Source organism: Sus scrofa, chromosome 5 (genome assembly GCF_000003025.6).
Source record: "Sus scrofa isolate TJ Tabasco breed Duroc chromosome 5, Sscrofa11.1, whole genome shotgun sequence".
NCBI classification, from domain to species: Eukaryota; Metazoa; Chordata; class Mammalia; order Artiodactyla; family Suidae; genus Sus; species Sus scrofa.
Genome location: NC_010447.5, coordinates 22,493,640 through 22,520,837, shown reverse-complemented (window position 1 = coordinate 22,520,837; position 27,198 = coordinate 22,493,640). Strand labels below are relative to the sequence as shown.

Sequence of the window (27,198 nt, the reverse complement as noted above, 5' to 3'; positions counted from 1 at the left end):
AGAGTGAGGGGGTGGGGCTGCTGGTGGTGGGGAGCAGGCAGGCGCTGGGGGAGGGAGAGGAGCCGGCTGGCGGAGGGTAGAGGGGGTGTGGTAGAATAGCCCAAGGGAAGGAAGTGAAAGGCTGGGTTGGGGTCCGCCCGCAGGTGCATAATTAGTGTGCATTGGGGAGGGGGCTGTGCTGGGTTTCAGGATGAACTGAGCTGCAGGAGTGCCTGCGCCACCTGGTGGACAGATGAAGACACAATCCTCCCTCTAAGCGATCAACAAGGACGCCCTCTTTCCCCAGCCGGGGGTCGTTGTGCCCTGGGGCCCTAGGGAGCCCAAGAGGCAGTGGAGAATCACAGAACTGGCTTGGAAGCTGAGACTGGAGGTGGGCTCTCAGCACTATGAGTGAAGCAGAGGGTTCTTGTTTATAGACGTGCTGAGACCCATAGCTTCCTCAAGAAAGGAGGAATATAGATTGAGGAAGTTGAACCAGGGAGGGAGGAGGAATAAAAGGCAGTGCTCCCCCTTTGGGATTTGGAAAGGGGTTCTTTTCTTGTCTTTTTAGGGCTGAACCCGCGGCTTATGGAGGTTCCCCAGGCTAAGGGTGGAATTGGAGCTGCAGCTGCCCATCTACACCACAGCCACAGCAATGAGGGATCCAAGCCACATGTGTGACCTACACTGCAGCTCCTTAACCCACTTAATGTGGGACCCTTAACCCACTGAGTGGGACCAGGGGTCGAACCCGAGTCCTCATGGATACTAGTCATGTCCATTACTGCTGAGCTCCAATGGGAACTCCTGGGAAGGGGGTTCTTCATTTAGAGTCACCCTCTCTGAGCATATTTGCTATTGTGGGGAGAGTGGGGCTCTAACCCTCTCTCACTCTTGGGCAGTGGAAAGCGGTGTGACCTTAAGAAGTTCCCCTCTGGGCAGGGTTGAAGTAGACCCAGGAAGACCCTTTGGCGTAGCAGTCCTTTCCAGTCAACCCATGGGATGTGAGCTAGGTCTGCGGGTGGCCCTAGGGGCCTGGCAGACTGGTCTTCCCAGCTTTCCTTCACCCCATTGGGTCTCCCTTTTCCCAAATCTAGCGTTCTTACTGCTGGCATCTGATTGATTAGTCTCCAGGACATACGAGGTGTTAGTGCTTTGAGAGAAAACCAAGTGTAGACAGGGCTGTATGGGACCACCCTGAAGGATCAGAAAGGCTTTCACACCCCCAGGGTTGTGAGATTTCTCACTGTGGGAGATCATTTTTGGGAAGGGGTGGCGGTGTTGTCCCATAAAGGTGACAAATAGATCTTGTAGTGTCTTAGAGCCAGAGAACATATGACCCAGAGAGATGAAGTCACTGGTTCAAGTTCACACAGCCAGGAGAAGCAGGTCTTCCTGGTCAAGTCCAGTGCTACCCCTTCCCTGCCACAGCAGAATGAAGGGGGAGGGAGCTCCAGAAGGGTACTAAAGACCAGATGCTCAAGCTTGCCTCCAGCCCAGAGCACGGCTCCCTCTGGTGGTTAGAGCGGGCAAGCACAGCCCAGCTCCCAGAGTCTCACACTCATAGGTAGACACAAGTGGCTTTTTTTTTTCTTTCTTTTTTCTTTTTTTTTTTTTTTAATTTTATTTATAACAATATCTGTGTTATTTAGTTGTAAAGGAATTCAGCAAAAATTATTAAAACGTTCACATCCCCAAAACGGGGCTGCCCGCTTGCTTGCCCTTCCTTGGTGTGCCCCACTTCCTCCTAGTCCCCAGGGGAGGGGAGCCTGGGGGACTGTTTTACCAAAGAAAGTCTCCAGTCCTGGGAGCCATGGTGGGGGCACTGGGGAGGGGGAGGGCCTGTCTGGGATACTGAGCCTGGCCATCTCAGAGGTGCCCCTAGAGTAGGGGCAGGGGCATGGGATGGCTTCCCCGACAGGGAACTAAAAATCTCCATCCTTTTCTTCCTACCTCAGCCAGAGCCAAATTTTCCAGACAGGGGCAGCAAAGGGCTCATCCCCCCCAGAATCCTAGAATCAGCCCTTAGGGAGCTGGAGGCAGGGGTGGGGGGATGAGAGGGGAGAGCCTTGACAAAGTGTCTTGTACAGGGGTGGGGGAAGCAGCACCACCAGCTCTCCCAGTGGGGGTGCAGTTTTGGTGGGAAGGTGGGAGGCGGGGCCCCTCGTACCTGTAAGTTGCAGAACTCCCTCCCTGCCCCCCCTCCTGGAAGGCAGCATGGGGGGGGTTGCTGAGGAGCAGGCAGGAAGGAGAACGGAAAGAGATAATACTGTGCTCGCTTGCTCGCTTGCTCACATATAAAAAGTAATTCCTTCATTTTTACATTTATACATCCCGGCGGGGCCGGGGAGGGGTTGGCTGGGCAGGAGAGGGTTCGTTGAAGGACTTCTCTGGCAGGGCAGGCAGGAGGCTCTCTGGGGAAGTCCGATTGCGCAGAACCCTATGCCAAGGGGTCCCCTATCTCGTCCTCAGGGCCCCGGCCCAGGAGTTCTCGCTTCTCGTCCGTGCTGGCCAGGGAGTGGCGGCTACCGTGACCACCCATGTAGAGTGTGGCGTACACGGGGTTGGTGAAGTTGGTGGGCTGCAAGGTGACAGAGGGTTCAGGTGGGGCTGGCACCTGCGGCCCGGGCACCCCACCCCATCCCCACCTACATTCCATCATCCAACCCAATACGCTCGGTCAGCCCACCCACGGCCCCTGGTCCCTTGTCCTGGAAGCCTCCTCCTCTGTCCTCTCAGCCCACCTTGTCAGGGTCCAGGGCAAATTCAGGATCCAGTAGGCCCCCTACATCATCAGGCTCCCCGCCTTCGTACATCTTGTAGGTGGGGTTCCCAATCTCCACGTTCATGGCCCCATTGGTCATCCGCTGGTGCTGGAAGCCTTTAGCCCTGGGGAGAGGCGGGACCATTGGGGGCAGGGATTCTAGGGGGGTAAGGCTAGGGCAGTAAAATCATGGCCACAATCTCCCAGACTGCCCATAACTCACCCTCGGACTCGCCGCTTGTACCAGAATACCACTCCGGCTACCAGCAGCATTAGTAGCAGCAACAGCAGAGGGATTAGGATGGAGGCCATATCTAGAGGGAAGGAGGTGGGACGCTCAGTCCCGAGAGCCTGGGAAACACAAGGCCCTCTGTCCCGGGTCCCAGCAGCCCTGCGTCCCCACCCCCTGCCACCTACGTCCAGGCTGCTGTGGGCTGACTACTTGTTCTTCACACCGAGGTCCTGCCATGTGGGGTGGGCACCTGCAGACAGGAGGGGCAGAGCTGAATAGGTGGGACCACAGCCGTGGCTGGCAGGGAAACCAGGAGGGACCACAGGATCCTAATGGTCTGGTCAGACTGGGGGGGAGGGAGGGAAGGTCTAGGCCTCATGGAGGCACAGGCCCAACTCACTGGCACTCAGGCATCATTTTGCTGTTCATGGTGCAGGATCCGCCATTGCTGCAGTGGCCAACACAGGTCAGACAGCTGGGGGCCACCCGGCCATCAGAGCAGCTGCAGGAGGGAGTGAGAGGCTGGGCAGGGCTCGGGAGGGTGTCTGAGGTGCTGGGGAAGGAGCGGGTGGGGCAGGGCAGGGCCTGGCGGGGTGGGCCCCACTCACTTGCAGGTGACGTCCCCACTCTGCTTGTTGACCACACAGGCCCCGTCGAGACAGCGGCTACACTTGTTCACCTCGCACCTGGCCCCCTCGAAGTAGGCGGTGCAGCGGCACTGCCGGGAGCCGTCAGCAGCCATTTGGCACGTGCCAAAGTTCTCACAGTAGCCAGAGCACTGCCCTGTAGTTGCGGGAGGCAGGAGAGGAGGTGTGTTAGGCCCCACCTTCATGAGTGTCCTCCAGAGGTTGCTGGTGTGGCTAGACACCTGGGGAACCCCTGGGACTTTTGGGTGACTCCTACCTCCTAAGCCCGCTGCCCCCCCACGTCATAGGCTCCAGGGTACAAAGATGTGTCTGAGCATCCTGACAGCGCACTGCTTTTGCTTGAATAGCCCTGATGCCAGAGGGCTCACTACCTGGGGCGGCGGCGGGGGCACTACCTCACTACTCCACGGCCCAGCTCCAGTAACCTAGGCCTGGCTGAGCTGTGAATGGCCTCTCTCCCTAGAACTCGCCCCTGTGACCACCACCCTAGGTTCTCAGGTCCCCCAGCTCCATCATCCCCTCCCCCAGGGCCCAGGGATGGCTCACTCACGGTACTGGCAGCGGTCACCCAGGAAGCCAGGGAGGCATCGGCACTGGGGCTGGTTGCCCTGGTTGACGGTGCAGGTGCTGTTGTTGGCACAGTGGCCCGCACACACCTGCTGGGTGCATTTGGGGCCCGTAAAGCCCGTGGGGCACCGGCACGTGGGCATGCCTGGTGGGAGAGGATGTGTGAGCGGGACTGTGGCCCACTGAGCCGCCCGGCCCTACTGCAGGGGGATAGGACAGGGTGGGAGGCAGTTGGCAGAGAATGGGGTTGTGGGCAAGAGGCACGGGGGTGGGCAGAGGTGAAGTAAGGCAGGGCAGGGGCTGGGGTCCAGGAGCCAGGAATAGTCCTGGCAGGAGAACTGAAGGCCATACCGGAGGGGGAGGCAGCGCAAGTGCCCCCGTTGCGACAGTATTCCCAGCACTGGTCCAGCTCACACTTGTCGCCTGTGTAGCGGGGCTGGCAGCGGCACTTGGGCTGCCTCCGCGCGTTGAGGAAGCAGCTGCCACCATTGAAGCACTGCAGGTTACAGGTTCCAGGCCGCGGAGCTGCAGGAAGGATTATCAGGGGGCAGAGCCAAGGGGGTGGGGGGAATTCAGGGGCTGCAGGAAAGAGGGCTCTGGACACGGGATGGGGGACCAGGGAGGGGCATGGGCATACCATCTGGTGGGAGTGTTGGCGAGGGCACAGCCACACAGGTGCCATTGTCCAGTCGCTTCCCATTGGGACAGGTGCAGACAGGCCCACTGGGGCTCAGCAGGCAGAGCCACTCGCACTTCTTGCGGTCACAGGGATTGGTCACTGCAGGTGAGGGCAGGGGTGGGAGGATGCTGAGACTCATGGACCCAGAACTTCCCCTGCCCGCCACGACTTGAGGCAGCAGCTTGGAGACACAGAGCCCCGGGCCTTCCCTGGCCCAGCCTGGGTGCTCCATTTCCGCCCACCTTCCGGCTGCTTGTGTTGGTGGTACAGCACCACGTCGGAGGCATGGCTCAGGCCCCCTGTCAGGTTGATCAAGGGGCTGTGTCCAAACTTATGGATCTTGAAGACACGATTATTGATGTAGGTGACGCCATAGATGTAATCCTCAAAGACATCGATGCTGAAGGGGTGACTGAGGCCTGGGGAGGAGTCAGAGGGGACTCAGGCCCTGGTCACAGTCTCCAGGACACTGGGCCACATGGCTCCCAGGTACCTCTAACTCAACATGTCCAAAGCAAACGCTCCTCAACCTGTTCCTCCTCCAGTGGCCGCTGCTGGCAGAACGTCCCATCAGCCCTGGACTTCTGGGGTCAGGATCAACTTCTGCCCCCTTTCCCCATATTTGCTAATAAGTTCCTATTATCACCTGTGTTGCCTCCATGCAGCTCAATACTCATTGTCAGAATGAATGAATGGAGGGAGTTCCTGTCATGGCTCAGCGGTTAGTGAACCTGACTAGTATCCATGAGGACGCAGGTTTGATCCCTGGCCTCGCTCAGTGGGTTAAGGATCTGGTGTTGCTGTGAGCTGTGGTGTAGGTCACAGATGCGGCTCAGGTCCCACATTGCTGTGGCTCTGACGCAGGCCGGTGGCTATAACTGATTGGACCCCTAGCCTGGGAACCTCCATGTGCCATGCCTAGCCCTAAGACCAAAAGACCAAAAAAAAAAATACAAAAAAACATGGAATGAATGGAAAAGTGGCCCAGAAGGTCAGAGTGGGCCTCAGGCCTGCAGGGCTGGTGCTGGGAGAGGCCTGAAGGGCACTGCAAGATTGTTGGGGGTCATAGGAGTTCCCTTCATGGCGCAGCAGAAATGAATCTGACCAGGAACCATGAGGTTGCAGGTTCGATCCCTGGCCTTGCTCAGTGGGTTAAGGATCTAGCGTTGCCGTGAGCTGTGGTGCAGGTTGCAGACCAGGCTCAGATCTGGCATTGCTGTGGCTGTGGTGTAGGCCGGCGGCTACAGCTCTGATTCGACTCCTGGCCTGGGAACCCCCACATGCTGCAGGTGCGGCCCTAAAAGGACGAAAAAACAAAAAACAAAACAAAACAAAAAAGATTGTTGGGGGCCAGGCTGAGGAGGCTGGCAGGTGCTGAGGGAGGCCTGGGGCTCAGAGGGGAAGACAGAGACCGGGTAAGGTCAGGGCTAGCTGAGGCTGCTGGTGGACGCTGACCTCGTTTGCTGTCAGCAGCCACGATGGGGTCTGTGCCGTTGAGCCGGATGCTGCCGATGACCGAGAGCTTGGCATCTGCCCAGTACAGTCGTTCATTGTGGTAATCCACGGCCAGGCCTGGGGGAGCAAACAGCACTGTGAGGGCCCAGCCTGCCTGCCCCAGGGCAATCTCTGCATTTGGGGCAGCACCATTGTTCCCATGACTGCTCCCAATCACCTCTTCTGGGAAAAGCCTCCCCAACCATCTGTCCCATCCCAGTCCAAGCCCCTTCCCCTCCCACACCCCCATCCCCTGCTGCACGGACCTGTGGGCCACTGGATGTTGTCCTGTACCAGTGTCTCCCGAAGGGTCCCATCCATCGCTGCTGTTTCAATCTTGGGGTGGTTCCCCCAATCTGACCAGTACATGGTGCTGGGGAGAGAGAAGGAGTGAGTGTGGGTAGGGCCTGGGCTCCCAAAGGTGGGCACAGGGGGACTGCTGGGTATTGAGAAGAGAGTATCCTGTCCACCCCACCAGAGAGAATCAGGGGGACTCAGCTCCCTGCCCAGGTTAAAGAGCTTTTACTCTAAAACCACAATGTGCTGATCTGGAGTCATTTAAGTAGCAGAGCTGCCCCCTGGAGCAAAGGAGAAGCCCAGAACCTGGCTCCCCATGACAGCCAGCCAAGCGGAGGTCAGGCCCCACCCGAGCAGGCCCGTGGGACTCCAGGCAGCGTCAGGGAGGGCCAGCGCTGGGTGCGGCTTGGAAGACCTGGGGCCTTTGGAGGACTCTGATCTCAGGCTGGTCTGAGAGGGGAAGGACATGCTGGAAGATGCTAATGGAAGATGCTGGGCACCTGCCCCCAATCCCAGGAGATTCACAGCCCTGGCCCAGACACCTCCCCCCAGGACCCCTGCCCACCCCCTCAGCGGATCCACCACAATGGCGTGGGGTTCGTCAATCATGCCGGAGATGAGTGTCTTGCGGTTCTCGCCCTTCATCTGTGCCACCTCGATCACATCTCGGCCCGAGTCAGTCCAGTACACGTTCCCAGCCACCCAGTCAATGGCGATGCCTCTCGGCATCTTGAGCCCTGAAATCTGAATGGGGGGGCGTCACAGTTTCAGAGGCTACCACCTTTTGTCTTCCTGCCCATTATCCAGCCCCCCACACTTGCCAGCCTGTCCCTGCCAGATATCACTGCCCTGCTTTACTGAGGAATAAAGTGAGGCCCAAAGAGGCTAAAGAGGCTGAAAAGATGGACACAGTGGGCCAGCAGTGACAATCAGGCACTGGACATGGCTCTGAAGCTGAAGGCCCGGTATTCACCATGCCCTGCAGCCTTGGCTGTGATGTGACAGAGCCACCTACTGACGACGGTGCTACTGTCTATCTGCAGTCTGTGCCTTGTGATGTAATCCTCCAGTCTCACTCTCTGCCCTTCCACTGTCCTCAGCCAGCTCTGCTCTGAACCGTCTGCTCTTCCTGCCCAATCGGTGCCTGTGTGTGGACCCCACCCCATGCCAGGTGCTCACATTGAGGTGGGTGACACCCCGGTCAATCTGTCGCCGATGCCGATTGGAAGTGGTAGGAGGCGCAGCAGGTGGCAGGCTGCGGAAGGAGATGGTGCCTGTGTGCCAGTTGGTCCAGTAGACGCGGCCAGCCTTGACGTGGACATCCATGGCATCGATGCGGACGCTCTCGTCACCCTGGAAGGCCTGCTCGTACGCTGAATGGGGGTGACTGGGGAACAGGCTGCGGATCTCATTGTCGTCAGCGATGTACAGGACCTGATACTCAGAGCCTGGAGGGATAAGAGACCAGATGTTGGCGGGGTGGGGGCGGGGGTGTGTGTGAAAGGCGGGGCTGGGGTTGTTGGGCCCAGTGCTGGGAGGAGCCACCCAGAGATGTGCTCCCACCCAGGCCAGTCCCTTTCACACTGACAGTGTCTTCTCTCCTATGGAACCATCTGCCCTAGCCAGAAGCCTCTGCTCATCCTGCCCCTAGCCGGTCTTGAGGGCTCCAGCCTCAGCCCTCAAAACTTCCCTCTCTCCGGAGCTGATCTGATCTAAGCTGCTACTCTAGAAAGCAGTCTCTTCTCTTTCAGCCTCAGGACTTCTGCCTCCTTGTGGCCTCTGGCGGGCATCACCATGTGCTCTGCTCCAAATCATCTGATATGGGCGCACACACATGTGGGTGTGTGTGAACACGGCCATGGAGGGTGCAGATGTGCGTGGGCATCTCAGTGCACTTGGGTATGCGTGGTGGGCTTGTGTGTGTATATACATGTTCCTGTGTGTGCATGGATGTGTGTGGGGGGGTGTGTATGCAGGCACAAGGAAGGTGCAACTGTATGTCAAAGCATACGAGGGAGCAGAATGTATACATGTTCACACCGAAAAAAAAAAAAAAAAGTAAATATGTGAAGTGATGGATGTGTTAATTAATTCGATGGGGGGATCCTTTCATAAAGTGTACTTACATCAAGTCATCACCTGGTATGCATTTAACTACCTGACAGTTCTGTATCTCAGAAAAGCTGAAAAAATAATGGGACTGTGCAGGTGGGGTACATATCAGGGGAAGTGTAGGGATGCGCATCTGCGTGCTTCCCCCTCCCCAAACTGCCTCAGCCCTGGGACCTGCAGCCCCCGCACGACTGCCAGCACTGTGTACTGCGGGTCTAGGATTTCAGGCTTGGGCAAGGCTGCATGGAGGAATACCCCCGCGTTCCAGGTCCTGGTTTCATATCCCGCCGTTATAAGCCCGCCCCCTCCTCCTACCTTCTGCCTTGCAGGTGTTGTGCGTCTTCATGAAGTTCCGAGCGCAGCTGCACAGGTGGCCGCCCTTGGTGTTGTTGCAGAGCTGAGAGCAGGTGCCGAAGCGCAGGCACTCGTTGATGTCTGGGGGTGACATGGATGGGTCATGGCGGGTCTCGAGGCTGGGGTTTCTGCCCGCCCCGCTGGGCCTGCCGTCCTACCTTGGCATCCGGGCTGGCCGGGCACCGTGTGGAAGCCGGAGCGGCAGGCACAGTATGCGGCTTTCTCCGTGCGCACGCAGCGTGCCTCATCCCCACAGATGCTGGCATTGGTGGCGCAGCTGGTCAGCTTGGGGTCTGCGAGGACTGAGTCTAAGCCTGGGCTTCCGCTCCCCGCCCTCCCGGTCGAGCCCTGCCCCCACCCCCCAACGTCATCTCACCGATGCTGCAGTCCTCCTCGTCAGAGCCGTCGCCGCAGTCATCGAACATGTTGCAGCGCAGCGAGGAGGAGAGGCAGCGCTGGTTCCGGCACAGAAACTCCTTCTTGTCTTTGCAGTGGGGGCTCTGGGCCGTGGGCGGCTCTGGGGGAGGGCGGGGCTTCAGGTCCTGAGTTATTTACCACTCTGCCCCTTCTTCCCACTGGGACCCTCCAGTCAGCCATGGGTAGAGGGGTCACAAGCCTGGCTGTTAAGCTTCAGGGGAAGCTGATTACACATTCTCATTCTCAGTTTCCACCTCCAGGCCTTCCGCAGCGGGCTTCTCTCCCTCCCAGGCAGGGCCGCCAGGCTCCTGGCAGTGGCTCCTCCCCTTTCCCAGGTGAATCTGCTCACCAGACACCGCACCTAATTGCCCCACCCCGTGTAGAGCACCCCGCCTGAGGCGCCCTAGGCTCCCCTCCACTGGGCCCCTGCTCACCACAGTCCTCCTCATCAGTCCCATCTCCGCAGTTGTCGGTGCCATCGCACTGGCGCCCGATCCACAGGCAGACGCGGTCGTTCTTGCAACGGAAGGGCCGGTTTGGAGGGCATACAAAACGGGCTGCGGGGGAGGGAGGAGGAGAGAGAATCCGCTTAGGGGGCGGGGCGGCGGCCCACCGCCCACCCTGGATAGTGAGAACCCCGCCCCCGGCCCGCCCTGACCGGAGCCTCACCGCATTCCTCTGGGTTCTCATCTGAGTTGTCCCCGCAGTCATCCTCTCCATCGCACTTCCATGCCAGCGGCTTGCACAGGGTGTTGTTGCACTGGAATTCGTCCAGGGGGCAGGTCCGCACTGGGCGCAGGGGGAGCAGAGAGTAAAGGATCAGCCCTCGGCCCCAGGCTGCTGGGGGTGGGCTCTTGCCCAGATCCCTCCCTCCATGGGCAGAGGTCCCACCAGACTGAACCCAGGTTTCCTAACTTGCTACTGGCCGGTAGCTGGGCAGAAACTGATCCTTTGGTATTTAGGGGAGAAGAGGCCTTTCTGGGGGAAGTGTCCAGAGTGGTCCAGTAGGCCTTCTTTATCGGGTGGTGTGGCAGGGCTCCCCCGTCTGCTGTAGTTCAGTGGCAGGGACAGAGGAGGAGCACTGGGCTGGGAGTCAGGAGACCTAGGCTGCAGGCCCTGGCCTCAGCCACTTGCGCAGAGCCAGGATGTCTGCCCTCACTGTTGGGGTCTCTGCTCCAAGCCCCAACCTTCTCTCACTTGGGTTTCCCACTGCCCCCTCTGGGCTGTTGAGCCCAGGCCAGCGGTAGGTGCTGCCTCCTTGTCTCAGGAAAGGAAAGTGGGCAGGGACTTTGCCTCTCAGAGCAGCTGACAGCTATGGGAACTTGTGGGGTGAGGCCTGGATGCACATAGTCCACAGGTTTCTGCTGGATTTCAATGCAAGTGGCACCTTGACTAAGTGCTACTGTGGGACACGGTGGGAGGGCTGAGGAGCCAAAGTGGAGGGGCTCACCACCAGTGCTGCAGGCTTCCTCATCACTGCCGTCCATGCAGTCAGCATCTGCATCACAGCGCCAGCGCAGGGGGATGCAGTGGCCGCTCTTGCACTGGAACTGGTCCATGTCACAGCGGGGGGTGCAGTCTTTCTGTGGGCACAGAAGCAGGCATCCTGGTCAGATCTGAGGGCCCCTGTGGCTCTGCCCCAACTCTTTGGATGCCATCTCTCCCTCCTTCTGGTCTCCCCGCCCACCTCATCTGAGCCGTCTGCGCAGTCATGATCCCGTCGCATTTCCAGCGCCCGGCGATGCAGCGACCGTTGGCACAGGAGAACTCACTCTCAGAGCAGGGCCGAGGGGCTGGGGGAAGATAGGGGAGAGACAGGCCCAGGAGGGTGGGCTTAGGGACTCTGCCCTTCAGGGCATCTCTAGTCCTTGCAGAGCAATGTCACCCTTCCCTGTGTCCCTGAAGGCCACAGGTGACTGGCATAATGACCAAGAAGCTTCACCAATCCCAGGCAAGCCAACTGGCTGCCCTCATGGGACCAGCTGGTCACAGAGGGTGCTCCCACTTATCCCTCTGGGGCAGACACACAAGAGAGGGCATGGTCCCTGGCCCTGCCCTCAGGGCAGACTGTGTGTGGGGAGGGCAGGGGAGGGACAAGACCATTAAGACAAGCACCAGGATTTAGGGAGAGGCCAGTAAAGGACGATGGGCTGGCACCGCACGGGGACAGGTGGGCTCTGGGGCAGCGGCAGGGGAATGTGGTAGGAGCACGGGCACATCAGAGACACCTACCTCTGCAACCCCGAGAGGACAGTGTGAAAATGGAGAGAAACATGAGATGAGGTGAAATGGCACAAACTCAAATACACAACATGGAGTGGGGTGGGGTGGGGTGAGGAGGGAGGGGCCTCCTGACCCCCAGTCCTGGGAGATGGCCACCTGCCCTAGTGCAGCCTGGTGGCGGGAGGGGCAGGGGCGCTGAGCAGGGAGGTGTCCAAGGTCTCCCGGGGAAGGGCGCCTGTTGGGCCGAATGGGGCAGGGTAGGGGACATACTGCAGCTCTCCTCATCAGAGTTGTCCCCACAGTCATTGTCGTAATCGCACTGCCAGCGGCCGGGCACACAGCGGTTGTTCTTGCAGCGGAACTGGTAGGGCTCACAGGTGCGCTCATCTAGAAGAGGCCAGGTTGAGGGGTGGTCAGGGACAGGGAGGGGACACACATCAAAGTCTCGGACAGGTGTGGTCAGTATGGCCAGGAGCAGAACAGTGGGCATTCTTGCCTGACAGAGGTTGCAGTGGGAGGCTGGGCTGTGTTCTTTTTTCTTTTTTTTTTTTTAATGGCCACACCCGCGGCATATGGAAGTTCCCAGGCTAGGGGTTGAGTGGGAGCTGCAGCTGCCAGCTCATGCCACAGCCCCAGATGGGATCTGAGCCACATCTGCGACCTATGCCCATTTTGTGGCAAGGCCCGATCCTTAACCCTCTGACTGAGGCCAGGGATTGAACCCACATCCTCAGTGCCACCATGTTGGGTAACCTGCTGAGCCACAATGGGACTCCCCAGGCTGTGTTCTGAGATGTGGCGTCTATGGAGCTATTGGGGCAGGAAGGACAGGAGACTGGGAGAGCTGCTTTTTGGAGGGGATCACAGATCCCATCAGGTGTGGGGAGAAGAGTCTGCACGGGTACAGGTGAGGGTGGAGGCAGGGACAGGGACAGGAACTAGATTGGAGGTGCTGGGTGCAGGCTGGCCCTCCCCACCAGGTGCTGTTCCCTGGAGCGGGGCTGGGAGCTCACCACACTCCTCTTTAGGCTCATCCGAGCCGTCCCCACAGTCGTCCTCTCCGTCACACTTCCAGCGTGCCGGGATACAGCGGCCCGAGTCCTTGCATCGGAACTCATCCACTCCGCAGGTCATCTGGGCTGCAAGGGGGTGGCCCAGTGGTGACGATGGGGAGGAATGAGCGGTGAGGGTGGGGTCTGGGTGGGAGCCGCCACACGTTGGGGAGGTGGGAGTAGCAGACACTGCAGGGAGGGTGGGCTCCGGGTGACTCACTGCAGTTGGCAGGCTCATCACTGCCGTCCACGCAGTCGTTGTCTCGGTCACAGACCCAGACTCGGGGGATGCAGCGCTTGGTAATGGAGCACTGGAACTGGTTGGGGGCACAGGTCACCTCGGCTGCAGGGTTGGGGAGAGAATGAAGACCTGCCCATTTTGCCTCCCACCATAGGGGGAAGGTCATCATTTTTCCCCTCTCGTCTATGCCCTGGCCCTGGTCTTGGTCCTGCCAGCAATTTCTTGGAAGGGACAGTTTAATGTTGGTGCTTTTAGTCTTCTGGATCCGCACAACTCTATGATGTGCATGATGATTTTATGAGCAAACCAAGTCACACCCCATATAATTTATGTGGCTCATCTAATAACATTACTTGAGAGCAGCATGGCCCCTCGAAGAAGCGGGGGTAGATTTCAATGTGAATTGTGTTTCTGTGCCCGTTTTCCCACCACCCCATTCCCCACCACCACCCCAGGCACTCACGGCAGTCCCTCTCATCCTCCCCGTCTCCGCAGTTGTCCTGCCCGTTGCAGCGGAAGATGCCAGGAATACAGCGGTTGGTGTTGGTGCACTTGAACTGACTGGGCAAGCAGACGTGGATGTCTGTGGGAGTGGGAGGAGGAGGGGGGGTAACTTATGGTGGATGGAGGACTCAGGCAGGGCGGGCCACCTCCTCAGTGGGAGAGGGCGGGCTCAGGGCTGGAGCAGCAGGGGTCCAGCCTGGAGAGGCGGCGGCAGCCACAGCTGAGCTCCCTTGCCCTTGGAGCAGTTACCAAACCCCCAAATCCTAGGGAGGGACAAGGCGGGGTGGGAAGGCAGCCGTTTACCGCAGTTGGCCTCGTCACTGTTGTCCTGGCAGTCATTGTCCCCGTCGCAGATGAAGGCAGGGTTCGTGCAGATGCCTGTCGAGCACTGGAACTGTCCGGGGCGGCACTTGAACTCGGCTGCCGGGAGGGGAGGCTCAGGGTCAGCAGGGCTGGGGGTGGGCACGCCCATGCGGGGCCTGGGAGTCAGGAGGCTCGGACCTGATGCAGGACCCTCTGGCCACCCTGCTGGGGCACTCACGACAGTCCGGGGGCTCGTCCGAGTGGTCCCCGCAGTCGTCCTCCGTGTCACACTTCCACCAGAAGGGGATGCACTTGTCGTTCTTGCACACAAACTGGAGGGCAGGTGGGGGCAAGAGGGGTTGGTGGGGGTCCGGGGAACTCAGGAGGTTTTCTTTTGAGGGGGCTGGGATGTTTCAAAGAAGCAGTGGGGTCGGGTGTCTTGGGGGGAGGATGGGCTGGATGGAAGGTTGGGATGTGGCGAGTGTAGGAAGGCCAGGCCAGGGGGTATCTGTGCGGAGGTTGGGATTGGAGGGATTGGTGGGGGAGGGCTCAGGGTTAGGGTGTGGGGGTGTTTGTGTGAGGTGACGGGTGTAAAAGTATTGCTGTGGGGAGACAAGAGGTAGGCAAGAAATGTGGGGGTGTTAGCGTGGGAAAACCAGATGCATGAGGACATTAGAGGAGGAGTGGGGGTACTGGTGTGCGGGGGTCGGGGAATGAGGCGTGGTGAACGGGGTCTAGGGGAAGAGCCTCACCTGGCTGGCTGTGCAGTTGGACACACAGTTGCGCCCATCACCGCCCAGGTAGAAGTTGGTGGGACAGGCACACTTGTGGCCACCCCCAGGAGACAGCAGGCACAGGTTGCTGCAGCCGCCGTTGTTGACCTTGCAGGGGTGATTGGGTACTGCCAGGGGAAAAGCGGTTAAACGGCGGCTGACTGGCTCAGTTTATGGACCACTGCCCCCTGAGCTGCCAGGGTCCGGAGCAAGGGCAGCCCTCGCTGGAAATACGTTTTCTGGCCTTTCAAAGGCTGCCTAGCCCATCGATCTTGAATGGAAGTGGGATGGATCCAAACCCTGCTCTTTCGGGAGGGAGCTGAAGCTGGAGACGGGAGAGGACTTTCTCAAGGTCCCAGGATCAGGCCCTGCCTGAAGCCCACGCACAGCTTCCCCTGAGCCTTCCCTCAGCTCTGGTCTGCTTGCCTTCGGGGTCTGGCCTCGGTGGTCTCTACCCAGACCTGCCCTGCTGGACCAGCCTCAGGGCTTCCCTGCTACAAGACCCCAGGGCTGGACCCCAGCTGGGCTCCTGAGAGCCAGATCATAGCCTGTCTACAGCCTCCTGAATCTCCTGGCATCTATAACACTGCCCGGTCAGTGCTGCAGAAGAGGTGGGCAGGAATCCCCGCTGAGACTGTGGGGCCCCAGCCCAGCCCAGGGGTCCCTCGTGCCTGGCTCACCAATGGCCACTCTCACTCCTCAGCTGCTTACCATCGGGCTGGCGCAGGGCGTGGAAGACGTGCAGGTCCATGGGCGGTGCAGCGTGCTGATGAGGAGAGTCTTGTTGGTGCCCGTGGTCTTGTGGGCTCGGTTGATGGATTGGTCTCCCAGTCGGTCCAGTAGACATAGTCCTCAAACAGGGTCAGGGCGAAGATGTGTGGGATATCCTGGCTCAGCACTGTGGCCGGGGGTGGGGACAGACCCAGCAGCCAGTTAGCACCCAGCGGTGTACCGGGCACATCCTTTGCTAAGTCTCCTTAACTCCACAGCAACCCTGTGAGGTGGGCACTAGCCGCACCCCTGCCCCGGGCCACACAGCTGGTAAGTGGCAGAGCTGGAACTCAAACCCAGGCCTGTTGGACAGCAGGTTCTTGCTCCAAAATACCCACTGCTGTCAGGAAATGAGGGAGTGCTGGATACCAGCCTGTCCTCCCCCTCCCACCCTCCTCGGGGCCAGTCACTGGGATCTGGGCATGAGAAGGTGCCCCTCTCTCTTTCCTGAGGCCGCATGGGGTGGCCTCATGCCTGGGCAGGTCCCTAGACCCCTTGACCCTTGGCGGGTGGGGTCCTCAGATCAAGCCCTCTGGCTTTTAACCCCACTCTTGCCCCAAAGGCCTGAGCCCCTGTAGCCTCAGACCCCCAACCCCACCAGGTCTGCTGTGCCCAGGCAGCTTCACTGGCGCACTGACCGACGTGACGGTTGGAGCCATCCAGGCTGGCAAACTCAATGTAGTCCTCACGGGCGTCAGCCCAGTAGATGCGCTCGGTGACATAGTCCAGTGTCAGGCCGTTGGGCCACGTGATCTTGGTGTCCACGATGACACTGCGGCCAGACCCATCCATGCCGATCCGGCCGATCAGTGAGTGGTCCCCCCAGTCTGTCCAGTACAGGTACCTGGCAGGTGGGTGGGCAGGGAGATCCAGTGACAGGTCCCACCAGGAGCCTTCAGGAAGGCTGGGCCTGGACACCCAAGTGTACCAGCTGCTTTAGGGGCTCCCCCAACCCTCCAGGCCCACATACCCATTCTGCACATCCACAACCAGAGCCCTGGGCTCACGGAGGCCGGAGCTGACCAGCACTGTGCGATAGGCCCCGTTGAGTTTGGACACTTCGATGGTGTCCCGGCCTTTGTCACACCAGTACAGGTTGCCACCAACCCAGTCCACAGCCAGCCCGTCGGGGTTGCTGAGGCCCGTCCGGTGCAGCACCTGAGGACAGGGGCAGGGAGAAAGGGTCCTGGGTGACCTGGGACAGGACTGTCACCTATCTGGGAGGACAGTGGAGGGAAAAGGCCCAGCCCCAGTCGTGCTGTCAGCCCAGGCTCGAGGAAAGGGGTCTCTAGAGGAGAGAGACCACACCCCAAACCCCACAGTGCCCAGAAGCTCAGGTCTAAGGGCGGTCAGACATAAGGGGGACTCGCTGCTAATTAGAGAAAGAGCGAGAGGAATCTCCTAGACATTAGCCCTCCCTGGGTTTCGGGGAGAGAGAAGCGAGGACGAGCAGAGTTGTGCAGTGACTCAGGGGGGAAGGGGGAGAAGGCATAATTCAGTGGGGTGGGTGGGGAGACGGCCAGACGGCCTCGAAACAGAGGGGGCTTCTGGGAGGGACGCTGCCCCAGCCTCACCTGCACGTTGCTCCCGTTAAGGTGCATCCTGCGGATCATGCTGCCCTGGGTTGTCACATCTGTCCAGTAAATCATCTGCTCTCGGTAGTCAAAGTCCAAGGCGACAGCGTTGTTTAGGCCCTGGATTTGGGGGGTGAGCACAGGGGTGACCAAAGAGTCAGGTTGTGGATGGCTGGAGACGTCAGTGGGGGGTGATGGCATGGGCCTGAGAGTGGAGAGCAAGGGGCCAAACTGGGTGAGGGAAGCAGCTGTGGGCCTGGGGGTGCTGGTGGGGAGGGCCAGCACTGCACCTGCTTAAGCAGCGTGTAGTTGGAGCCGTCCAGGTTGAGCTTGCGCAGGTAGTAGCGGTTGGCGAAGATCAGAAATGGCTCCTCATCTGGAGACAGAGGGTGCTGGCTGAGCTGCTGGCTGGGACACCCTCTGGCACCCTCGGTCCCCAGCCTATTTTCGGCTCTGCTCTCCCGGCCCTCCCACCACAGCCGCCGGCTGCCTCGGCCAATTGCACACCCTCCAAGCACCCGTCTCACCAGTCACAGCCTTGCAGCTGTGGGGGTCGCCGCCGCGGGGGGCGTAGCCCTCCACACACAGACACTTGTAGCTGCCGTGGGTGTTGATGCAGCGCTGGCTGCAGGGGAAGGTGGTGCTGCACTCGTCCACGTCGGCGCATGTCCGGCCGTCGTCCTTCAGGCGGAAGCCAGGGCGGCAGCGGCACTGTGGGCACAGGGAGCCTTGGGTGGGCACCAGGCAGGGGTCTGCAGGCCTCCCACCCTCGAGACTTGGGGTCAGAAGCTGTCTTGGGGCTCTGGCTCCCTCCACCTGGGGTGGCTGGCTCTGACGCGGAGGCCCAGCCTTGCCAGGGGAGGTAGGCAGCAAACAGGTCCTCACCCCGCCACTATCGTGAGACCCCAGCGATCTCCACGTCTCTGCATCCGAGTCAATGCTCAGGCCTCCTCTTATGTGACCGTGAGCATGACTTGAGAGTTGATCGCCTCCTCCTCCTCCAACACGCTCTCCTCTTCACTTGGCTGTCCTCCCGTCCCTGCGGCGGGCCCTGCTCAGGCTCCTCTGCTGCTTCCCCCTCACCTCCCTGTCCTCGGTGTGACTGAGCCCAGGGCTCGGGCCTCACACAGTCCTCTTTTCCATCTACACTCGCCTGCTGGGGCATCTTATCCAGGCTCATGGCTTAAATGCCGTCTCTATGGTGATGGCTCCAGGCCCTCTCCCCCGTCTGGCCTCTCCCTTGAACTGAAGACCTGTGCATCTGCTGCCCGCTGCACATCTGCACGCCCCTCCTTCTCTTAGGCCCCTGACCTCATCTGCCGGCTGGCTCTACCCGCCGAACCAACCGAGCAGAGATTTCTGTTGCGTCCAAAGCTGTGTCCCCAGTGTCCAGAACACTGCCTGGCAGAGCAGGAGAGCAATTAGCCCTTGTTGGAGGAAAGAATAAACAGGTAGGGCCCCTGCCAGGTTTGGGGGTGTGGAGGCGCCCACCCAGGGCACGGCATACCTTAAAGCCGATCTTGAGGTCCTCGCAGTCCTGGCTGCAGCCGCTGAGCTTGTGGCTGAGACACTCATTGACGTGGCAGCCGCGCTCATCTGAGCCATCACCGCAGTCATCCTGGCCGTTGCACAGCAGTGCCTCGGCCACACAGCGCCCGCTGCTGCACAGGAACTGCGAGGAGGCGTTGCACTTGTGCTCTAGGGAGGGGAGGAGGTGGCAGGTCAGTCGGTCCCAGGCAGTCTGGGGGCTGGGGGACGGAGACAGGGGCCAAGAGAGGGGAGGGGTGCCATCCGTGGGACTACCTGGGCTGGTGCAATGCGGGTTCTTGGGGGCCTCGTCACTCTGGTCATGGCAGTCATTTTCACCATCACACTCCCACTGGCGGGAGCTCAAGCAGCGGCCGTTGGCGCATCGGAACTCATTGGGGCCGCAGGTCGGGTACTCTGAGGTTGGAGGGGGCAGGTAAGGCTGGCGGCCTGTGAACGGAGGGCAGGGTCCGCCTCCCACCACGGTCCCGGGCTCACCACACTCGGGGGACTCGTCAGAACCGTCGGCGCAGTCACGGTCGTGGTCACACATGAAATGCTTGGGGATGCACTGGCGGTTCTGACACATGAACTCGCGGTCATCACAGGTGTTGTTGTACACTGTGGACAGAGGCGGACACGGCCCTCAGCCCCGCCAACAGGCTGCTGACTGTTATCCCCGACCTTCCTGGGGTCTGAGTGGTGGAACTGGCAGATCTCTGGAGCCCTGAGCTGTAGGTAGGGATCTGCTACCGACCACCAGAGCGGCCCCCATGGACACACTTCCTCTCCTTGACCTTGGTTTCCCCTTCTGCAACGTGAGACTGTGACCAGGTGCTGCCCACCCCGCTCCTCGGGGCCCTGATGCTCACAGCAGCCGGCTGTGATGCTCTCATCTGCGCCGTCAGCACAGTCCTTGTCACCGTCACAGAGCCAGCGCTCAGGGACACACATGTGGGTGCCCGGGCAGGAGAAGGAGTTGGGGCCACAGGTCTTGCCTTCTGTAGGGGGCAACAGGGAGCCACTGAGAGATGCAGGGCCTGGCCGCTGGGTAATGTCCCCACTGCTGTGCTGTCCCTGGGTTGGGGGGTACTGTCCCTCCCGGGGCCATCTCCCCAACCTGATGCTGGGGACCCCTCACCGCAGTGAGCTGCCTCGTCTGAGCCGTCTCCGCAGTCATCACTGCCGTCACACAGCCACTGCTTGGAGATGCAACGATGGTTCTGGCACTCAAACTGGGCCTCTGAGCAGAACTTGTCTGGGGCGGTGGGAAGCCACAGTTAGGTGGGGGAGGGAAGATGGGTCATGCAGCTTGGCAGGTAGATGCCACAAGACAAATGGGAGAGACACCCATGGCACATGTATGTGAGGGGGAGCTCAGCAGGAGCTAGAAAGATGGCCCTCTCTCTGAGCCTGCGGGTCTGAGAGGGGGGCAAAGAATGAGGCCCTAGGATCCTTTCTTCCAGGAGGGCAATTCCTGGGAGGGAACCAAGCAGTGGGGTCTGGACAGGGTCTTGATGAAGCCCCCACCCCTCCACAGGTACCCTCACCCCCCACAGCTTGGGTGAGCGGGGCTGGGATCACTCACTGCAGTGGGTCTCATCCTCGCCATGTTCACAGTCATCCTCCTTGTCACACGTCCAGCTCATGGGGATGCAGCGCCCACTGGGGCAGGCAAAGTAGTTGAGGGGGCACCTGGGACGCTTCACACCTGGGGGAGAGGGAGGCGTGAGGGCACAGCCACCTCGGGGGTCCACTGCCCACTGCACACCTGCCTGCTGACCAGACCTGGGCAGTCGCGCTCGTCGCTGTAGTCCCCACAGTCGTTGGCGCCATCACACACCCAGCTGGGCGCGTAGCAGAGGGACGTCCGCTCACAGGGCTGGAAGCGCACACCCTTCACCCCCAGGCGGAAGTAGCTGCTGCAGTCGGTGGCGCCTGGTGAGGGACGGGGGCAGGGATGAGGGGTGATACCCGCTTCCCATTAAACACCCTCCCTCGGAGCTGCTGGCTCACATGGACCCTTGGGTTTTAGAAAGTTGAACCGTGTCCTTTGCTGGGGGGCTCTGTCCACATCTTCCACTCCCTGCCCCCTCCGAGTCCCAGGGGAGCCCAGGTCTGAGGCAGGCTGGAAGGGGACTGAGGCTGCTTGTGAGCCAGGGGGAAGGCAGTGAGGACCGTGGGTGGAGGGGAGGGGAGCCGAGACGACAAGGCACCAGGATAGGGCATCACTCACTGCAGTTCATCTCGTCCGAGGCATCCTCACAGTCCACAAACTGGTTGCAGCGGCTGGAGTTCCCGATGCAGGTGCCGTCCCGGCAGCGGAATTCGCCCACACTGCAGGCCGTCTCTAGAACAGCACCCCCCCGCCGGGGGCCATCAGGTGGGGTCCTTCCCGTGGGGCCAGATGGGCCCAGGCCAGAGCTCCTGGCCCAAATTGTCTGCCTGGGCCCATCATAACGTACCCTGAACCAGACTCCCTGGGGTCTGGGGACCAAAGCTTAGAGCCAGGGTGGGGGTGGTATGGGGGGTCTGAGGCCCTACACCAGTCCCACTCACTGTTGCAGGGAATCTCATCAGAGCCATCCCCGCAGTCATCTGCCCCGTTGCACCACAGCATGTTGGACACACAGCGCCCGTTGTTGCACTGGCGGAAGGTCTTCTTGCAGCGGCGTGTGTCTGTGGATCGGGGAGCAGGCCACAGTCAGCAGCAGCTACAGGGGAGGGGCTGCCTCTGATGAGACCTCGTGCCTTCGCTCCCTCGACACAACTGAGCCCCTGCTACAGGCCTGGCACCGGGCTTAAGATGGCTCCACCCTTCATAAGTTCCCCAAACTCCTCCAGGCCCCGGCTTTTGCTCCTCACTCCCATGCCCCACCCTGCTGGGGGCTGAGACTGGTGACTCAGGAGGTGGGAGCCTGGGGGGGTGGTCCTTACTGCAGTAGGACGGCTTCTCGTCAGACTTGTCCTTGCAGTGGGAGACGCCGTCACATGTCAGGCTGAAGTTGATGCACTCGCCGTTGGCACACTCAAACTCATCTTGTGCTCGGCACGAGGAATTCACCGCTGGGGAGGAAGGTGGAGGTGCTGCAGGAGCCAGGGTGCTGGGGCCTCAAGCACCCAGATCCCTCTCCCTGCAGGAACTGAGGTCATCCTATTTCTGCTCAATGAAAGGCTTCGGGGATGGGGCTGTTGGAAAGTCTGGGAAGAGACGGTGCCCGTCTGTGCCTGGGGTCCCCCGCTGGTGCCCTCCTCCCTCCTCTCTCTCTCACCCTGGCAGGTGAGGTCCTCCTGAAGGATGCGGCCCCCTCGGCAGGAGCAGTTGACATGGCCTTGGTGGGTGAGCAGACACAGGTCCTGGCAGCCCCCATTGTTGATGCGGCAAGGGGAGAGTTCGCCTGCAGCAGGGAGGCAAGGCCATGGCTAAGAGCGTTCTCTGCTGGGCACACGCACAATGCCCACCCCCGAGCTTCCTGGCACCAGCTGTGACACGGTGGCTCATGGCTGGGGTGGGGGCTGCTGTGGGAGGGCCTGGTGGGAGCGTTTGGGGTGGATCTGGGGTCGAGGATGTGTGTGCTCTTAAGTGGGAGGCTTGGGGGCCCCAGGTGTGTGTGAGGAGGGTGTGGGAGGCTGGGAAAGCTGCAGATCTGTGGGGGGGACCCCTGGTCACCAGACCCGGGGTGGGAGTGTGTCTGTACTGTGCACACAGAGGGTGGAGGGGGCACAGCCTGGAATGGGTGTGAGATCAGGTTCCGCTGGGTATGTGCGGTTCTGGGTGGGAGGAATGATTGGAGCATGTGCTGGGAGCATTCAAAGATGTGGATGAAGCCAGTTGGATGTGTGTGTTTGTGTGCCAGCATGCAGATGTCTTGGGGGAGCTGGAGTAGAGGAGTGTGAGCTGTTTTGGAAGGAGTTTCTTGAGGGTGCTGGTGTGTACAAGTGTGTGTCTGTGCACATGGAGGCCCTGGGGGAGCAGGCCCAGGGTCTTGTGTGTGTGTGTTCATGCTGGCATGATGGGCAGGGGAGCAAGGCTGGTGGCAGTGGCCCCACTCACAGCTGTTGGTGTCATTGGCCACGGCGATGATGCCCATGGGCTGCTGGGGGATGTCCACACGCAGCAGCTTCATGTCGCTGCCCACGTACTTGTTGGCCCGCTGCACGGCCCGCCGCACCCAGTCAGTCCAGAAGATGTGCTCCCCGTACACTGCCAGCCCGAAGGGGTGCACCGGCTCTGACTTCAGGATCACCTGGGGAGGCAGCATCAGCCCCGTCAAGGCGCTCGCCCTCGCCTGCCTCCACCCCCCTCCCCCGCACCTGGCTCCAGGGGCCAGGCCAGCTCCCTCAGCACAGTCACCAAAGGGATAGGATCTGCAAAGGCCTCTCATCACCTCCCTCATTTAACTACTGAGGGAGCCAAGCACGGAAGGCCGAGGATGGTGGAGCGGTGACGTCAGGGCCTGGCTAGGACTCCTCATTGTCCTCCTGGCTCTTCCCACCACGCCAGGCGGCCTCCCTTTCTCCTCCCTGTGCCTGGGCAGCCCTGACCCGACTGCCTGGCCGTCCCCTGACGCTGGCCCCCTGGTGCCTCCCATCCCGTCTGGCCCGGAGACTCACGTAGCGATGGGAGCCGTCATACTCGCACCGCTCGATCTTGTCCAGGGTGGCATCGGAGAAGTAGAGCTTCTCCGCCCGGTGGTCGATGGCCAGGCCGTTGGGGGTGCGGATGTCCTTCTCGATGAGAGTCAGGACATTAGCTCCCGACAGGGCTGCCCGCATGATGCTGGGGTGCTGCTCATTCCAGTTGGTCCAGAACATCAGGCTGGGGGAAGACAGGGCCGCGGAGGTCAGGACCCAAAGCCAGGGAGCCTGCCACGAGGACGTGCACAGGGGTCGGCCAGGCTGCGAACCAGAACCCAGCACTGCAGGCAACCTCAGAGCCACCAAGGCCAACACGGCCCTGGTGACTGGGAACCGCTGCCACACAGGACTGCCTCTGTGTGTGTGTGCATGTGTGTGCCCACACGCATGTGCACACACAAGCGTTTCTCAGTGCCTGTGAAATGGCCACCTGAGTTTTCTGAGACAGTGTAGCCGGGTGACTCAGGCTCTAGGGCTCCAGCACTTATTAGCCAGGAACCTTAGCAAGTTACTTAACCCCCCTGGGCCTGTTTCCTGCTCTTTGAAGGCAGGATGACACTAGAGGAGCTTAGGATTAAAGGACAGCTGTAGTGCTATGTGGGGATTTCTGTTATTTTTTTCTTAACTGCTCCCTTCTGACATCCAGGAAACTGATGTTGAGAGTCCAGTGTGTCCTAGGTCCTGGGGATGCGTGGATTCTATCATCGAGTTCCCAAGAGTCACCCTCTCCGTGGTTTAAGGCCTTCGTATATTGGGATCTGAGCCCCTGCTCTGCTGCCCCTCACTAGCTCTGACACTGAAGGAGCCTCTCGGCCTCTGAGCCTTGGCTGCCTCTCGCTAAAGGACGTGGCGGAAGTGGCACCCCCCCCAACACAGTGCTTCCTGGGGGGTGGTGAGGCCCCAGAGACGAGTGTGGTAGACCGCAGGGCTGCTCAAGCCCTACACTGGGCTGACAGTGCGGTCCTCAGACACCCCCATTGGATGGCAATCTCTGGGGCTTCCACCCTGAAGAGTCACCCGCAGTTAGGGTAGGGGTGAGGCTGGGGAATCCGACTTTCCAGTGCTCCCCAGGCCACCCTCGTGCCCTGGAGTTTGAGAAGCACCGAGCCACACCAAAGCCAGACCCCTTTTCAGTTCCCTCACAGGACCTGCTCTCAGCCTCCCAGCCTCTGTGCCCCTCCTCCCTCTGCTGCTCTGGTCACGTGGCTGTGCTCAGCAGCTGGACGTGTCTCCTCACACTCCTCCAGGCCTCATTTTTAACACCCCCTCCCCCAGTCTCTCCATCCTGCCTCTAAGCTCAGTGAGGTGCTGGCTGCTCCTGTGCCCCTGAGCAGAAGGCTCTGGTGCTAAGGGCCTCGTGGGGGAGGGACGGGGTTCTGGAGGCCCTGGAATCAGGATGGGAGTGGATGGAGCCGCCTCCCTCCGGCCTCCACAGAGAAACTGGGTGTCCTAGGGCCGTTGCCAGAGTTATCTTCCTTCCCACCAGGGACGCCCACACCCTCAGGTACAGCCCAGCACACTTTGGGCGGGTGGGGAGGCTGTCACGACTCTCCTCCTATCATGACAAACTGCTACACGTGGCAGAACGATCTGTGCTGTCACTGTGCAAAGCAGATCCCAAGCTGGGTAAAACTGTTCCCCAGGAAGAGGCTGTGGGGAAGGGTGGGGAGGGGAGGCTTTCCTGAGGGGCAGGCAGTGATCTTCTAGCTGGGCCAGCGGAAGGCCCCGACCCCTCTGGGTCCACACTGGTTCCCTCCAGTTTCTCCAAAGCGCTCATTCCTTCTGGCCAAGGGACAGCCTCTCCCAGACAGCTCAGCTCTTTCTCCTGTGCCCTGCCTGGCTTCGGTTCCCCAGTCCTCCTCCAGACTCCTTGAGGACATGCTCCCCGACTTCCAGCCCCCGATCAGGTCCCCGTCACCCACTCATGGAGCTGCCTGCAGCCTCGTCAGGGCAAGAATCAAATATGCCAACACGGCCGACGTCCACCCCGAGCCCTACTGGATGCTCAGCACACGGCTGGTTATCAAAAGTCCTTTGCTGAGAGAGGGACTGAATCCCCTGGGCTCAGAGCAAAAGGAACCTGGTGGAGCTTCTGAAGCTGCATTGCCCGGTCACCTCTGGATCAACAGTGGGAGGCAGGCAGGGGGGCTCAGAACGTGGCCCTTCCAGAGCCCCAGGCCCAGCCCCTCCACATGAGCCTCTGGCCAGCCCCAGGCAGGTGAAGTCACTGAGGGTCACAGAGGGATCTCTAGCATGAGCTGAGTACATGTAGGACAGGACTGGGGCAGGAAGGGCCCTTCAGTGGTCAGTGGGCCAGGCAGGCTGAGCTGGGGCCGGATGTGGGTTGCATCAGGGGAGGAATCTAGGTTTAGTACACTCACAGTTTCCAAGTAGCTGCTTTCGTTTTTTTTGTTTTTTTGTTTTTTTTGTTTTTGTCTTTTGTCCTTTTAGGGCCGCACCTGCAGCATATGGAGGTTCCCAGGCTAGGGGTCAAATCGGAGCTGCAGCTGTCACCCTGCGCCACAGCCACAAAGGATCCGAGCCATGTCTGTGACCTACAGCACAGCTCACAGCAATGCCAGATCCTTAACCCACTAAGTGAGGCCAGGGATCAAACCTGCGTCCTCATGGATGCCAGTCAGATTCGTTTCTGCTGAGCCACAATAGGAATTCCCGTTTTTGGGTTTTGTTTGCCCCTTAGTTTCCTAGTAAAGCTTTGGGAAAACATTCCAAGCGCTGCTGAATCCAGGGGAAAAAAGTTTTACTTGCATGTGGGCTGGGAGTGCTAAGGTGAGGGTGGGAGACCTCACGGTGGGGACAGGTGCTGCCCCAGCAGAAGAGCAGAGCGTGGAGGTCAGGGATGTGCACCCCTTCAGGGGGTTTCCTCCCAAATTCTCCCTTTGCAACCTCAGCCTAGCCTCCTGGGCGTCCTCAGCCTGCCCCGCCCATGGAAACTTCGACTGGCCTGGGGTTGGGGAGGCCCCTCACCGTCCTTTCCCATCTGGAGTCCTCCCCCGCTGGCGCTTGCTCAGCCCAGTCCGGGCTGCCCTTCCCTGGCCTTTCCACTTCCAGACCCCATGCCAACCCACCACCCTCGTGACACCTCCTGGTCCAGCCCTGTGTGGGTCGTCGGTGTTTTCCACCAGTCCTTTCTCTTCCTAGGCAGGTGGAACAATCTTTGCCTGAAGCTTGGAGTCCCAGAAATACAGAGGACCTACTAGGTGCCTTGAACATGGCTCACCAATGAATGAGTCAATTAACCATCAAGCCAGAGGGTCCTCCATAGCCCCCTCATCCTCCCCTTGATGAGCCACCTGAAATGTGAGTGTCCTCATATGACTGATGAGGAAACTGAAACTCAGAGAGGTCATGCAGCTGGTCCAAGGTCACACAGCAAGGAACTGACTGAGCTTGGATTAGAGCCAGGCTCTCGTGCTCCTGGAACCCCTGGCCCAGTCTCCCAGGAGGTGGTTTCTAGCACCCTGTGGCCCATTCCTCCCCATGCCCCGAGCCCGCAGCTCACTTCTGGCACTCGTCCAACACAAAGGCCCGGGGGTGGTCGTCTCCAGACATGGTGATGACCGTCTCTCGCTCGAAGGCCCCTGGGCGGGTCTGGTCCACTGTGTGGCGGGTGATGGTGGATGTCGTGTAGCTTGTCCAGTAGAGAGTGTCCCAGCCGCGGTGATAGGCCAAGCCTTCCACGGAGCCCACATCTGCAAGCAAACAGGAGCAATGGCCCGTTAGGACAGGGCCAGAGGACAGAGCCAGGGGGATGGCCTGGGTCACCCAATTCTTCCCGCATATGCGGGGCTGGTGCCCAATCCCTCCTAGACTTCAGTTTCCCACCCAAACGATCCATAGTCCGTTCCCCTAACTCCTGTGCCTGTGTCTCCCCACCACAGGAGGTTGGCTTTATGCTGTGGCCACACTTCTCTGGAGCTAGAGTTCTGCCAAGTTGGGTGCAAACTGGATTTCAGTAAATCAGATCCCACGTGGGCTATACTGGGGAGCTTCCAACGCAAAAAGACCTTGAACCAGATTGTTGGGTAG

General features: G+C 60.2%; 1 protein-coding gene across 1 annotated transcript in view; it reads right to left on the bottom strand.

Moving 5' to 3' along the window:
* Positions 1,562 to 27,198, bottom strand: part of LRP1 (LDL receptor related protein 1) — an 83,641-nt gene continuing 58,004 nt past the window's right edge. The window contains 51 exon segments of the mRNA XM_021091826.1: positions 1,562 to 2,560; positions 2,724 to 2,868; positions 2,967 to 3,057; positions 3,161 to 3,225; positions 3,376 to 3,477; positions 3,584 to 3,758; positions 4,173 to 4,334; positions 4,541 to 4,714; positions 4,827 to 4,967; positions 5,111 to 5,287; positions 6,324 to 6,440; positions 6,629 to 6,735; positions 7,225 to 7,403; positions 7,839 to 8,107; positions 9,087 to 9,206; positions 9,284 to 9,418; positions 9,502 to 9,642; positions 9,977 to 10,099; positions 10,212 to 10,331; positions 10,993 to 11,125; positions 11,230 to 11,261; positions 11,264 to 11,335; positions 12,036 to 12,152; positions 12,779 to 12,904; positions 13,038 to 13,160; positions 13,522 to 13,641; positions 13,866 to 13,982; positions 14,104 to 14,197; positions 14,618 to 14,766; positions 15,350 to 15,394; positions 15,397 to 15,459; positions 15,462 to 15,536; positions 16,048 to 16,253; positions 16,380 to 16,567; positions 16,984 to 17,103; positions 17,274 to 17,359; positions 17,511 to 17,694; positions 18,491 to 18,681; positions 18,787 to 18,927; positions 19,009 to 19,131; positions 19,383 to 19,511; positions 19,652 to 19,768; positions 20,099 to 20,221; positions 20,299 to 20,448; positions 20,747 to 20,860; positions 21,070 to 21,189; positions 21,448 to 21,576; positions 21,783 to 21,908; positions 22,565 to 22,757; positions 23,125 to 23,329; positions 26,672 to 26,861. Of these exon segments, the coding sequence (XP_020947485.1) occupies positions 2,420 to 2,560; positions 2,724 to 2,868; positions 2,967 to 3,057; positions 3,161 to 3,225; positions 3,376 to 3,477; positions 3,584 to 3,758; positions 4,173 to 4,334; positions 4,541 to 4,714; positions 4,827 to 4,967; positions 5,111 to 5,287; positions 6,324 to 6,440; positions 6,629 to 6,735; positions 7,225 to 7,403; positions 7,839 to 8,107; positions 9,087 to 9,206; positions 9,284 to 9,418; positions 9,502 to 9,642; positions 9,977 to 10,099; positions 10,212 to 10,331; positions 10,993 to 11,125; positions 11,230 to 11,261; positions 11,264 to 11,335; positions 12,036 to 12,152; positions 12,779 to 12,904; positions 13,038 to 13,160; positions 13,522 to 13,641; positions 13,866 to 13,982; positions 14,104 to 14,197; positions 14,618 to 14,766; positions 15,350 to 15,394; positions 15,397 to 15,459; positions 15,462 to 15,536; positions 16,048 to 16,253; positions 16,380 to 16,567; positions 16,984 to 17,103; positions 17,274 to 17,359; positions 17,511 to 17,694; positions 18,491 to 18,681; positions 18,787 to 18,927; positions 19,009 to 19,131; positions 19,383 to 19,511; positions 19,652 to 19,768; positions 20,099 to 20,221; positions 20,299 to 20,448; positions 20,747 to 20,860; positions 21,070 to 21,189; positions 21,448 to 21,576; positions 21,783 to 21,908; positions 22,565 to 22,757; positions 23,125 to 23,329; positions 26,672 to 26,861 (6,785 nt within the window). The 3' untranslated portion in view covers positions 1,562 to 2,419.